The following is a 13,301-nucleotide window of genomic DNA, read 5'->3' on the forward strand; positions in this document are numbered from 1 at the left end:
AAGAAATTGACACACTTGTGCCTCACCTCCCATATGCCTGAAGCAACGTACATAATTGTGTTTGAGAAAGAGTCAGATCTAGTATCACCAGCATATTTTAAGATAGCCATGTATATTCCTTGAGATATAGGTAACAGGAAAGTGATATTCAAACTATCACCTTGCTAAAGGAACTTGTTCCAATGTTCAATATTTTGGCCTGGTGGCATATACCATGGTGGCAACCAGAATCTCCTCCTCACTTCCCCAATCCTCTGGGTTATAGCTGTCACAACACCTGTCCCTTTCAACAGTCATCCCCTGCTGCTTCAGAACTACTGCTCGGTAGAATTCAATCCCACTGCAATCACTAATTCAAATGTTGCCTGAAATTTGAAAGCATCAGAAATTTGGTTTGCTGGTAGTCCTACATCTGGAGTGAATTGCAAATTCCAGCCATTTCCCCCATCCACACTGTTATCTACACCAATTCCCAAAGAATATCAGAGCCTGTTGACCATTCGAGAGCAGCCTCCAAAGAACAAAACCAAAGCAGCAGAGGTAGCACTGTGCTGGCCAGGTGGGCAGCACAGGTGATAAGCATGCAGAGTGGTTTGATGTGTGCTGGCAGTGTTGAAGCTTGGTAGGCTACCCTTTGCCTTCCCCACCCATGCCCGACAAGAGGAATGGCCTTACCTGACCGCCTGCAAAGATGACAGGAGAACTGGATGGCTTGGGTCGGTAAGGGATGGTAACGCCCTTTGGGGGAGACTAGATTGTGGAACAGTCAAAGAAAAACATGGTTAATTGCTAGGAATTTCAGTTAGAAGACAACTCGGTATCTGGCAGAAGGCTATACACTTCTGCTAGGCGTTTAAGCTAACCAACTGCCAGTTCATAATTTTGCACAATTCCTCATTTGATCAGCCTCTGAGCAGAACCCATATGAGTTTACTACAGCTAAAGATTAACTCTAGAAGTTTAAGAATATTTCATTTAACTGCCGCATAACTCTCACATAAGAACAGTATGCTTCAACAAATGAAAGTGAGGCAGAGCGATTATTTGCAAAAGTATCTTAAAGTTAGATCAAATGGGAATACTGGGTAACAAGTACAAAGTTATTGAACAATGAAGGCAAGTGCATGTGGTACTGCTTTGCCAAGCAGCAGCAATGCCACTAAGACAGTGCACAAGCACTGGTTTAGATTTCTTCATTATTTCCACATATCAATAATTCCAGAGATGTGAGATGGGCTTCTCTAAAGCTCTAAATACCATAAGCAACGATTAGTTGTTGCTATTTGCATTCAAGTTATTTCTGACTTATGGCGACCCAATCACAGGGTTTCTTGGCCAGATTTGTTCAGCGGAGGCTTTGCCTTTGCCTTCCTCTTGAAGCTGAGAGAGTGATTTGCCCAAGGTCACTCAACAGAATTCCATGACTGAACAGTGCCCTCCAGAGTCGTAATCCAGTGTTGAAACCACTACACCACGCTGATTCATACGCAGATACACAGATACAGTGAGCTGTATTTTACTTAAATAAGTCCTCCTCATTCAGTCAACTCAATAAAAGAGAACTCTGGAATATACACTCTTGTATAGCTTTGTATTCATTAACTGGCATTTTCACTTGCTATGCAGGGTTTGTTCCTCCAGGCACACCATTGCTGGCTCTTGCCTTTTTGTGGGCTGCTCATCTAAACTAAGAATTACCTACAAGCTGTAGTATGAATGTTGTCTTTAAGCATGCTTATCAATTTTTACAATAACAATTGGTCCCTGACAGTTGTCTGCCAAGGAGTGCTGTGCCCTTTAAGAAACCATTTTCTCCACCATCAAGTCCCTATGAACTTTTCCAAGTAACACTGAAACCAGCAAGAAGTTTTACAATTTCTCTGACCATACTTTGTAATGGGGCCAGCATTTTTGTTTCTAAAATGTCAAGGACAGTACCTTATCTGTACCCATTGGCCCAACTCTTTCCTTCTAGGAAACTTGCCACGGACCAGCACCAGACCACGGACCACCATTTTGAATAGTACTTATTTAAGCAAACTACACCCCAAATAGGACGATTTCACACGTTATGAAGCAAAAACATATAGGGACGGCTGTCAGCATAGGAATTCTTTATCAGCTGTTTCAAAACTAGACGGTGGCTGGTAATAATCCAGTAACAGTGACTGTTCTGCTGCACTCACAAGCTTTCCTAAGCTACCCTTCTACACGTGAAACCTAATGTGTTATCTTCAAAGAAAAACAAGCTACTCAGTCTTCCTTACTCACCTCCAGCATGACCACACAGATCTGTTTGACGCACTCAATGATGGACTGTGGAATCCCAGCAATGGTGATCGCTCTTTCAGTAGAGTTCGGCAACATGTCTCCTGCCACTTGAACCTGTGCCCCTGTGCTCTTAAGATTAAAAATACCAAGTCAGGTATTTTGCCTCTTGATTTATATGGCTTACAGTATAACAGCTGGTGTGTTAACACAAAGGAATGGCCTTTCTTCCTTCTTAGAAGTAATTTGGTACTAGCCATGAGGAAGTGGTGCCAAGTTTATTACATGGTTATTGTTAAATCACAGTATCTGTTTCAGCATGAGTTCCAGCATCCCACATTCCTTAGACATCCAGTTTTCACCATTAAGGTAAGTGTCCTGCCCTCCAAATTGCAAAACCAACAAACAAACAAACCAAAACCTACCCTACAAGTGAAGACAGATATTATACAATAAACCTATTGGGCATGTTCTTTATACCTTGAGGTGCTGGAATACCACTACATATCATTTACTATTCCATAACTACTACTTTCAACAACTAGAGGGGAAAAAAATCCTAACACAGATAAATCAAGCCATTTAACATCCAGTATAGCTTATCAGGTAATGTTTGATTCCACAGATCTTCTGATCAATCTAATCCACTTTTCAAATTCACAACACACTTATATAACTCTAGGCTTGAGATGCAGAACCAAACATCAAAAAATCAAAATTATCCAATGTTTGACACTTTCCTCTGAGCTATAATATAGAACTGACAATCATTAGCAGTAAATCTAGAGCCAGCATTAAGCAGGACTATTTGCCAGTGTTGTATTTCCCAGACTACTTAATTGAGACAATATGAAAAACAAATTCAAATGGATGGCCTATAGCAGGTATTCCTAAGCCTATCTGAATTCTGAAGAAGAAAAAAAGAGTCACCTTTGCTCCTGTGAGTGTCATAACTCTTTAGACTCAGTTATGTAAGCTTTGCTCTGACATTTGCTGTTGTATGCCTTCAAGTCATTTCCAACTTATGGCAACCCTAAAGTGGACCTATCATGGGGTTTTCTAGGCATGTTTCTTCAGAGGGAGTTTCCCATTGCTGTCCTCCGAGGCTAAGGAGTGACTTGCCCAAGGTCACCCAGTGGATTTCCATAGCCAAACCAGGATTGGAACCTTGGTCTCCCAGTGTCCTAGTCCAACACTTTAACCATTACACCATGCTGGATGGCCACATAATATTCCATGTATTCTTGTAATGGAGATGGTTTGATCAGAACAGTAAAGAACTCATACACACTATTTAGTCAATTTTTAAAATGAGGATTTTCAATAAAATGGTACTACATTTCTAAAGTTTCCAATTAAGACAGAAATGCTGCATAAACAAGATACTGAGGGTTTGGAGACACAGCACGATGGATTTTACTTTATTTTAGTATAGCAACTGAGGTGTTCAGTGGCTTCTCCCCTTCATTCAAAAAAACAAGCTGATGAAAAAAGAAGTTTACACAAAATGAGATTTCCTATCTTCAAAAACTAGTTAAACTGTCTTTACAAATATAGAAAGTTAAGATTTACTTAAAACAAAAATCCAAAAACAAATGAAGGCCAGGTACTATCACTATCTAATTATGAGAGAGCTAACCCACTGAGAGGCCTGTCTGCCTTGAGAAAAGTTTTTTCACTTATCTGACAACAAACTGATCCTGGATGTAAACGATGTGAGACAAAGAAAGAAGAGCAAATTTATAAAAAGCACTCAGCCATCCTGTGCCTGGCTCCAGCTACCCAGTCTCAGTATCACAAGCACTAAATATAAACAGCTGTATTAAGCAGGGTGATGCAGAATCTATGTGTGGCATTCATTCTCAACACATTTGGCACATGATGGGGTCATAATGAAAGGGAATGGATGTAACATTTTACCACAGAAACAAGCAGCAAACAAGTCTCACAAACCCAGCTGCGCTCGGTACACACCTCTCTTATCTCCTTGATCTTGCAACCTCCTTTCCCAATGAGAGAGCCACATTGGCTGGCAGGTACCACAAGTCTCAGAGTGACAGGGGGCCTACTAGAAGCTGTGCTGTTGGTCATTGAGCTGCTGATGTCCTGAAAACAAAGTCAAGAAACTTCAGGCTACAGAAACGTCAAACAAAGTCCAGGATTTATCATGCATTTTAAAAATACACAGATGCTTAGCAAGTAAGAAAGGCAAAATTCAGGTAATATATGCTTTTGGCTGAGGCAGAAGCACATGTTGTATATGCATTGTGTCACCGAATACTACTGCTGCAATCTCTATAGAGCACTCAGTGTCTACATTAGGAGGAACTTCCTGACAGTAAGAGCTGTTTGACAGTGGAACACACTTCCTCCAAGCGTGGAGGAGTTTCATTCTTTGGTGGTTTTTAAACAGAGGCTTGATGGCCATTTGTCCAGGGGTGCTTTGATTGTGAGTTCCTGGAGGGTTCCTGAAGCTGGAGGGGGAGAGTTTTTAAGCCAGATGTCAATTCTGAACTGACCAAAAGAGCCAAGTTGTCACTTTCGCCTCATAGGGTATGCCAATCAGACAGTAAAACCTTTTGTCACTACTTACAATCTGTATCTTTCAAAATTCCAGCCACAATTCAGGAGTTGCCACAGTGCAGCAGCATAACAACTCCCATCACTGCACAGACTATTGTACTGAGCAAGCTGCAAATCTCTTTCCCAAGAGCAATGAGACACCATCTTGCCCTTGTCAAGGACTTAAGTTCAAGCTTAGCAAAAGAAGATAGGGCCTGCAGAAAGAGCCCTCTCAAGTTACTGATGTTCTGGTAATGCTTAGGCAGTGTATTTTCAAAGTTAAAAGACACAGCTTTGCACACCACCATATTGCAGGGGTTGGTTTGACTAAAGATTTGACTTCAAAGGAACACTCACATTTACATTCCAATGGAGATAAAGACTTCCACAGTACCTTTTTCATTTGTTTGGTTTTTTGTTGAAGTGAAAGGCCAGAACAAAACAGTTTGGATTTATTCTTCTGAAACAGCAGAGCCAATGACCTTGGCAAAGGGAGAAGATATCATCCCAAGTGCGATCACAATTTCAGCAAGCTAAATTCAGAAGCAATTTCCTGCTGATTCCAGCAGACTGAGAACTGCCACACACACTAGAATGTTTTATTGAAAATCCACTGTGACTTGAAACACACTACCCCTCATATTTGCCTGTGGACTTGTAATCAAGACAAACATGAAAAAAAGGATTTTCAGCAACTTCACATCAACTCAGTGAGGAGAAGGCTACTTAGGTTTCTGCCTTCCTCATGGGACTTCAGATGTCCTAACAAAAATATCAAAAAATTGTTCCTTCAGCCATAGTATCAGTACACGTAGACACACAAATAATTCTGATTACTAACACACTTTTACAAGTTCTACTGGCAGGCTAAATGGCAGGGTAAATCAGGCTACGCGTTGTGGTGGAAGATACATCAAATAAAGATACGGTTTCAGAAGCATTAGCTCTTCTATAGAGGGAGCTAACTCACTTCTATAGAAGCAGCTAGTTCACATTTTGAGAAAGTTGGCTGCATAGCAATAATCATTCTTCACATAATCTAACAAGGAAACTTCACTTGATAACCTGATATTAAAGGTTCAATCAAACTCTGAGCCCAATTCTCAGCTTCTGTCTACTGTCACTACATATGTAGCTCTTCTAGTGTCCAGGAAAAGCCCAGAGAAACAGCAGACTACTATTTAGCCCATACATTTTATAACTGCCAACTCTTTGTTTTGTCTGAACATGAAGTTCACCAGCTTAGATCTAACTGCCCTACAGACAGAAGGGGTCTTTCTATTCAGGGACAGAACTAAGATTCAAAGGAAAATTCAGTCAGCAGAAGGGAGGTGGAGTGACTTTCCACAGTACCCACCTTCCATAAACGAACATCTCACTCTGTTCCAGCGGATCCCATACCCTTTAAAGCAAGATTTTTAGCAAACTGATAGGGAAAACAATACATATTAAGTCTTCCCTTTCCCCTAGGAGTGCAAAACTCTGTTTAAATTTTCTCTCACGAATGCTCCCTCCCATATTCCTGAGTAATCACCAAAAAGTACATATAGCATAGCTGAGCATTCTTTGCCACCTAATGGTCATTCTTATGAAGTAAAGCAGAGTGCCCTCATGCTCAGAAATTCCTTACTCAGCCATTTTGCAATTAAATGATTTGCAGTTCCATGTTTTCACTAAACACACTGTGGCGTTAAGTATGTTTATACAGGATTATCAATCTCATGTTTGAAATCAGGATCTATCAGCCACATTCAATATTGCCAAAATGTTAAACTGATGGGACACACAACATTCCTGAGTTGTTACAAGAGTACAGCACAGTGCTTCTTCTGTCCAGATCCTCAATTCATCATGACAATTAAATAAGGTTTACACACCTCTTCCAGTTTGTCAATGATCATTGCAAATGCTTTGAAGATGGCATTAGTGGGTCCAGCAAGAGTAATAATCCGTTCTGGGCAGTTCCCTTCTGAGATGTTAATGCGAGCACCACTCTACAAGGAAACAAAATTGAGTTGCAAATGAGACAGGACTGACCCTATCCCTCCTCCTTCCACTATTAACCAGTGAACTTACTCCCAAGCAAGTACTACTGAATTTATTGAGACATACTTTTACTAAACATGCAAGAAGTGAGTCTGTAGGTTTTGCCTCACTAGGCAGATCATAAGTACTAGCAAAACTGCCAAATCAATAATCATGGCTTTTAAATGCAAACAGCTGCCATTTGTGGAGATGCTTCTCCTTCATAGCTGGTTCTTTGGAAAAGCCGTCAACCATACAGTCAAGATTATAGAAGAACCACTGCATATCTTTCACAATTACTAATATCTGCTCCAAAAACTATGCCTACCAGCTTAAGAGGCCCTTATTATCTATCTTAATTCCTTTGTTTTTTCCTTCTCTTATCCCCAAAAACCTACCTCTTCACGCATCTTCTTTACAGATTCTCCTTTCTATACATGCACAAACACAAAAAGCAGAGATAAACTGGTTACTAATACTACTAATATGAATTCATATAACAAAATAAAAATTAAGTTGGTTCACATACCTTCCCAATGATGCTTCCAACCTCCTGAAACAGCAAATGCAAGAAAGGTGTAGTTCTCAATCATTCTGACAGATTCATATGGCCACGTCCCCTTACCCTATACACAACACTATACTTCTAATGGATTACAATCCTTCAAAAATATAACTGATGGGGTGAATTTGAATATTTAGACATTTCCATCTCCACCTTATGGTGCCTGGTACAGATTGATATTAGACCAATCTAATACTGTCCAATTGATTTATTAAAATCTACTAAGTTATAGATATCCCCTACTGGTCTTAACAGAAAGCTCTGCTGCAAAGAACAAGGCAAGCCAAGAGCAAAGTGATGCTTTAATTTGATCAGACAAGTGGGGTATCCAAGACATTTACTGTGACCTACTTTCAGTCTAAAGCAAACAAGATGAAGAAGCGCAAGTACCTTCCCATGCATAAGTAGGCGAATGGTAAGCGTGACATTTAAACCTCCTTCGATAACACCGGTGTCCATCTTGCTCTGTGTTCAGTTAAGTCAGGCTTAGTCAGTGGTCAAATCTTTGGTCGCTGGGAGGAAATCAAACTAGAACAGATAAAGAGCATCCTGTACTATTTTAACACTACACAATGAATTCATTCGCACACACCCTTTTTAATATGGCATCTGAAAATGTATCTTGATCTCATCCTCTTGACAGTATTCTACAAGTCTCAGGATTAAGTATCCCTGCAATAATCTTATTACTATATGAAAGGGAAGGAATAGCCAAGCTGGCTATTACTATCAAAACTAAGATTTGCACATTCTTGTCACTAATCAGATGATACCCAAAAGTTTACACCTTCCGGGTGTTTATTCATAAACTGGGCAGGTGGTGCTTAACACAAATGTGTTAATGCTTATTTGAGACCATAAAGTCAATGTCTGGAACATCTTCCCTGAGCAACTTGACCTCCCTTGCTCCCTCCTCTTTGCTAGAAGGAGAGAGCAACTGACACCTTTAGTTCCTAGCTTCATAGGTCAGCAGAGTACAAACAGCTTCAGCAAAGGCAGGCTCCAGTTACTTCCACAGATTGATCTGCACTAGTATTTAAAAACACATTGTGATACTCAAGGGATTGGTTTTGTGTTTGTAACTATTCAATGCAGAACGCCTTGATTTTGAATGTCTAGCTCCAAAGCAGAACCCATGACTTACTTTCATTGCTAGAGACCTCAACCTTGAAACCACCAAGGAGCAACTTCTGAGCATAGTTTAGGTATAATTCCTTCCTGCTAAGAGTAAACTCAAGTAAGCAGTTTGCCTTAAAATAATCACTAAAATATTAAGTACAGTGCGTCCACGTCATATGCGGGTGTGCTTTACACAACTTTCAGCATATGCTGAAAGCCACACTGGGAGAAAGGGTGGCGCGTCCCATGAGGAATAATGGGATGCGTGCCTGTGGTGTGCGTGCACCGCTGCGTGCACAAGCCCCATTCATCTAAATGGGGCTCGAGCATAGGTGGCATTCCCTTTACGTGGGGGAGTCTGGAATGGATCCCCGCATAAAGGAAGGGCAGACTGTATGCAGATGACAGCAAGTAACTCTAATGCAAGTATTAGAATAAAATGCTATTAAAGTGGGTTTAAGGTTTAAGTTTACCATATATTTCATTACAGAAAATGATCCATATATTCAAAAACATAGTTCAGTTCTTAGCTCTTTCATCCTTTTAACTTCCTGTCATCAATGAATTGTGTGCTGTGTGTCTTCTAGTCATTTCTGACTTATGACAACACTAGGGTTTCTCAGTTTTCTTAGCAAGTTTCATCAGAGAGGTTTGGTATTACCATTATCTGAGGCTGAGAGTGTGTGACTTGCCCAAGGTCATCCAGTGGGTTTTTATGTCCAAGCAGGGATTTGAACTCTTGTCTCCAGAGTCCTAGTCCAATGCTCAAACCACTACATCATGCTGGCTCTCAAGCTTGAACGTATCATGGATTGTAAAACCAAATTCTTGAAAAAGAAATCTAGTACAGTGGGGCTTTGTTATCCACTGGGGTTTGGTTGCAGGACGTACCATGGATACCAACATCCCTGGAGGCACAAGTCCCATTAAATACAATGGCATACCAAAAGAGTGTCCCTATCATAAAATGGCCCAATGTTTACTACAGTGGTACCCCGGGATACGAATGCGCCGCCTTACGAAATTTCCGGGTTACGAAAAAAATCCAGTTAATTAATTGTTTCCGGGTTACGAAGGTTATTCCGGGTTACGAAAAATTTTTTGGTGCTTTTCGGGGCGATTTCACACGAAATCGCGGCTTTCGCTATTAAAGCCTATGGGCTTTTCGGCTAGCGAAAGTTTTCCGGGTTACGAAAGCGGCGGCGGAACGAATTAATTTCGTAACCCGGGGTACCACTGTATTTAGAATTTATACTTTTGAAAATTTTCAAGCTGTGGATGCTTGAATCCATGGATATGGAGGACTGACTGTACACTCAAACACATTTTGGTCTTATGCCAGCCAGTCTTTCAATTACCATAAAGCATTCTAATTTGCTTCCAATTATGACAAGCCAAGAAAGTTATTATTCAAACCATTTCCTTCTCCCCATAGATCTCAGACCACTAAACATCCCTAACCTAAGAGCCAAGTGAAGTAGTAAAAATATGCCTGTCCATAGTTTTAAGGCAAGTTGTGTATTTCCTATCTCAGAGCTTTTGGAAGAGCAAGGGAGAATTGGCCAATAGCCCAGACCCAAACATTTGTACAGAAGAGGGAGAATTCCAAACCATTTTATCTAAAACTAAGGCCCCATACAGACAGACCAAAATAAAGCTGCTTCACATCACTTTGGAGGTATGTTGTTTAAATGATGCATGCAGCTAAGAGTCCAAAAGCTGTGCCAAAGCCATGCTCCAGTCTTTAGGACTGGAACATGGCCTTGCCATGGCTTCTGGCCTTGTAGGACGCATGCATCATTTACACAACATACCTCCAAAGTGACCCGAAGCAGTTTTATTTTGGCCTGTCTGTATGGGGCCTAGTTTTCAAACAATGGGGGGGAGGTTTCATTTTTTTGTTTTTCTTACTGATGTGAAAGGAAGGCAATGTGCATCTGAAGAGGAGCATCTTTTTGTCTTGCTAATCTAATTTTTAAAAAGTTATTTCCTGGATTTCCCAGATGGCCAGGAGGAGGGACCAGCCTGCGTGGATTTCCTTCTAGTAGCATCTGAACTGAAAACAGCCATATCTTGGGGGGGGGGGGGGGGTTGCAGTCTTGGGACTAACAGTCATTTCCCCCCCTTCGCCTGGATGATTTTTTTACCCCTTTCACTGACAAAGAAGCCAGTGGAGCTTTGAAAGCTTGCAACTTGGGTTGGGTCATAATTTTTTCCCTTCCTGCATGATAAATCTTAACTCCTTTGCATGATGAAGAAGCCTGTCGAGCTTCGAAAGCTTGCAACATGTATCTGGTGCAGTTTGGTTGGCCCAATAAAAAGTATTTTATTGGTTCCATAAAAGGTTCCCCTGTTTTGTGGATTTGGGGTGCTATTGTGCCCGTTCCAAAGTTCTTCAAATGATTCCTGTTCTACCTAAAGTCGTTGCTATTGTGTGCCTCCAAGTCATTTCTGACTTATGGGGACCCTAAGGCAAACCTACCATGGGGGTTTCTTGGCAAGATTTGTTCAGAGGTTTGCCGTGCCTTCCCCTGGGGTTGAGCGCATATGATTTGCCCAAGGTCAACTAGTGGGTTTTTCATGGCCAAATGGGGATTCAAACCCTGACCTCCAGAGTCGTAGTATAACATTCAAACCACTAAGAGCCTCAGTGGGTGTAAAAACACTGAATAAAAAGAGGATTCACTGTGAGCAGCTTTGTTAACTGAGGTCTGGAAATCATAAAGCCCTGTGAGGAGAGACTTAGGAAGCTGTGTATGTTTAACCTGAAGAAGAGAAGCTTAAGAGGTGACATGGTAACCCTGTCTAAATGCTGAGGACGGGGAAAGCTTGTTTCCTGCTGCTCCAGAGAACAGGATCTAGAGCAATGGATGCAAGCTGCAGAAAAAGAGATTCCAGCTCAACATTAGGAGGAACTTCCTGACAATAAGGGCTGTTTGACAGTGGAACACAGTCCCTCAAAATGTAGTGGAGTCTCCTTCCTTAGAGGTCTTCAAACAGAGGCTGGATGGTCATCTGTCAGGGATGCTTTGATTGTGATTTCCTGCATGGCAGGATGGGGTTGGACTGGATCAGGGCCCTTCTTGGGGTCTCTTCCAACTCTCTGACTTTACGAATGTCAAGTTTCACCAGAACGGTTCAGAAGTTGCTACGGTCTATATCAGGGGTAGGCAACCTTTTTGAGCCGGGGGCCAGGTTGCTGTCCCTCAGACAACTGGGGGGCCGAAGCCAAAAAATAAATAATTAAATAATTTTTTTGAAAAATTAAATAAATAAACCGGGAGAAATGTAGGACAAAAATGTCAAATGGAGGACATGCTAAAAAATTTGCTGATTTTTTAAAAAATGTTAATATAAATTCATGTTTCAGAGGCTTCTATAGACAACTGCCCCTCTTGCCTGCCGCTTGCCCCCCCTTGCCCGCCTCCTCCTGATAGGCCAAAGGGCCCACGCCCTCACGCGAGAGGCCAAAGGCTCCGGCGGCAATTGGCAGCAGGACCGGGCTGGGGCCGGTCTCAAGGCCTTGCCGGGCCGCATCCGGCCCACAGGTTGCCTACCCCTGGTCTATATGAAGAGTCCCCTCCTTTGGAGGTTTGTGAAAACAGAGGCTGGATGGCCTTCACTCGGGGGTGCTCTGATGGCGTAATGGAGTTGGAGTGGATGGCCCTTGGGGTGCCTCTTCCGGCTGTAGGATTCTATGTATATGCCTGTCGGGAGACGTTCCCAAAAAAACAAACAACTAATAAGAAACAGCAAAAACAGAAAGGAAGGAAAGGGGTGGAAAAGGAAAGAGAGAATAAAAATTAAAGGGAGGGAGGCGTTTTGAAGCAACACACGACGCCAACTAGGACGCTCTTCTTCCTCCTGCCCTGCAAAAAAAATCGCGCCCGCCCGAGCCTGGGCTTTTGGTGCGGGCGGGCGCCCTCCTCCTCCTCCTCTGCTCGCGTCACCCTCTCCTCCTCCTCCTCCCTCCCTCCCAGAACAGAGGCTCCGCCCCTTACCTCACTCTCTCGCGCGCGCCCCCTCCCCCTTCCCTTCCTTCCTCCCTTCCTTGGCGCGCGCGGCCAGGGCCTCGATCCCGCCCAATGTGACGCAGCAACAGCACACGCGCCCCCCCGCTCGGGCCCACTGCGGCCTCCGCAGCCTCTCCTTCGCCCCCACGGGGCCCACACAGCGCCCCCTCCCCCATCACCCCTCCCCTTTTCTCTCTCGCGCGCTCCACACTGCGCGTGCGCGCCCTCGCGCGCGGCCGCCTCGCACACGCACACCAGGCCTCACTAGGCCGCGAGCGCATCCACGGCCTCGCGTAGCGGCGCGGTCGGGCTCTCGGGGCAGGGTCGGCGGCAGAGAGGAGCTACCCGAGGCCGGGGATTTTGGGAAGGAGAAGGAAGGGAAATAAAAACTTATTATTATGGGCTGGGGGGTGGATGGGTGTCTGCGAGGCCCTTACCTGGCGGGGTGTGTGGGCCCGGCCGCGCGTTCCCTGGCTGCGTTTGGGGGAAGGGGACGGGACTGGGGGAGCGGGAGGAGGGAGGGCGGGCGGTGCTCGGGTCTCCGGGGCGGGCGGAGGGAGCGGGGCGGGGGGAGGGGAGGAGGAGAGAGCCGGGGCGGGCGGGCGGGATGGCGGCGGCGGGAGGAGGGCGAGGGCAGCGGGAAGGGGCTGCGGCAGCTGCTCTTACGGCGGCGGCCTCGGCGGGTCTGGGAGGGGGAGCTGGAGAGCGGGGCGATTTCAACCCCGCCTTGACCCGGAAGTGATGCGAAT

The 13,301-nt window shown here is 43.8% G+C and overlaps 1 protein-coding gene across 17 annotated transcripts in view; it reads right to left on the minus strand.

Annotated features, from left to right (window-relative positions):
- Positions 1-13,301, minus strand: part of PCBP2 (poly(rC) binding protein 2) — a 29,994-nt gene extending 16,693 nt beyond the window's left edge. For 8 of the 17 annotated variants that reach the window (XM_089481434.1, XM_089481404.1, XM_089481396.1 and 5 more), the window contains exons 1-8: positions 12,990-13,300; positions 7,811-7,948; positions 7,385-7,408; positions 7,254-7,286; positions 6,708-6,824; positions 4,243-4,374; positions 2,272-2,400; positions 676-750 (exon numbers count right to left, since the gene is read on the minus strand). In XM_089481434.1, the coding sequence (XP_089337560.1) occupies positions 676-750; positions 2,272-2,400; positions 4,243-4,374; positions 6,708-6,824; positions 7,254-7,286; positions 7,385-7,408; positions 7,811-7,879 (579 nt within the window). In that variant the 5' untranslated portion in view covers positions 7,880-7,948; positions 12,990-13,300. Of the gene's footprint in view, positions 1-675; positions 751-2,271; positions 2,401-4,242; positions 4,375-6,707; positions 6,825-7,253; positions 7,287-7,384; positions 7,409-7,810; positions 7,949-12,989 lie in introns of all 17 variants that reach the window. The other 9 variants (XM_089481480.1, XM_089481471.1, XM_089481464.1 and 6 more) reach the window with 5 other exon arrangements.

Source organism: Sceloporus occidentalis, unplaced genomic scaffold, assembly GCF_023333645.1.
Source record: "Sceloporus occidentalis isolate IW3139 unplaced genomic scaffold, rSceOcc1.0.p SCAF_1, whole genome shotgun sequence".
Lineage (NCBI taxonomy): Eukaryota > Metazoa > Chordata > Lepidosauria > Squamata > Phrynosomatidae > Sceloporus > Sceloporus occidentalis.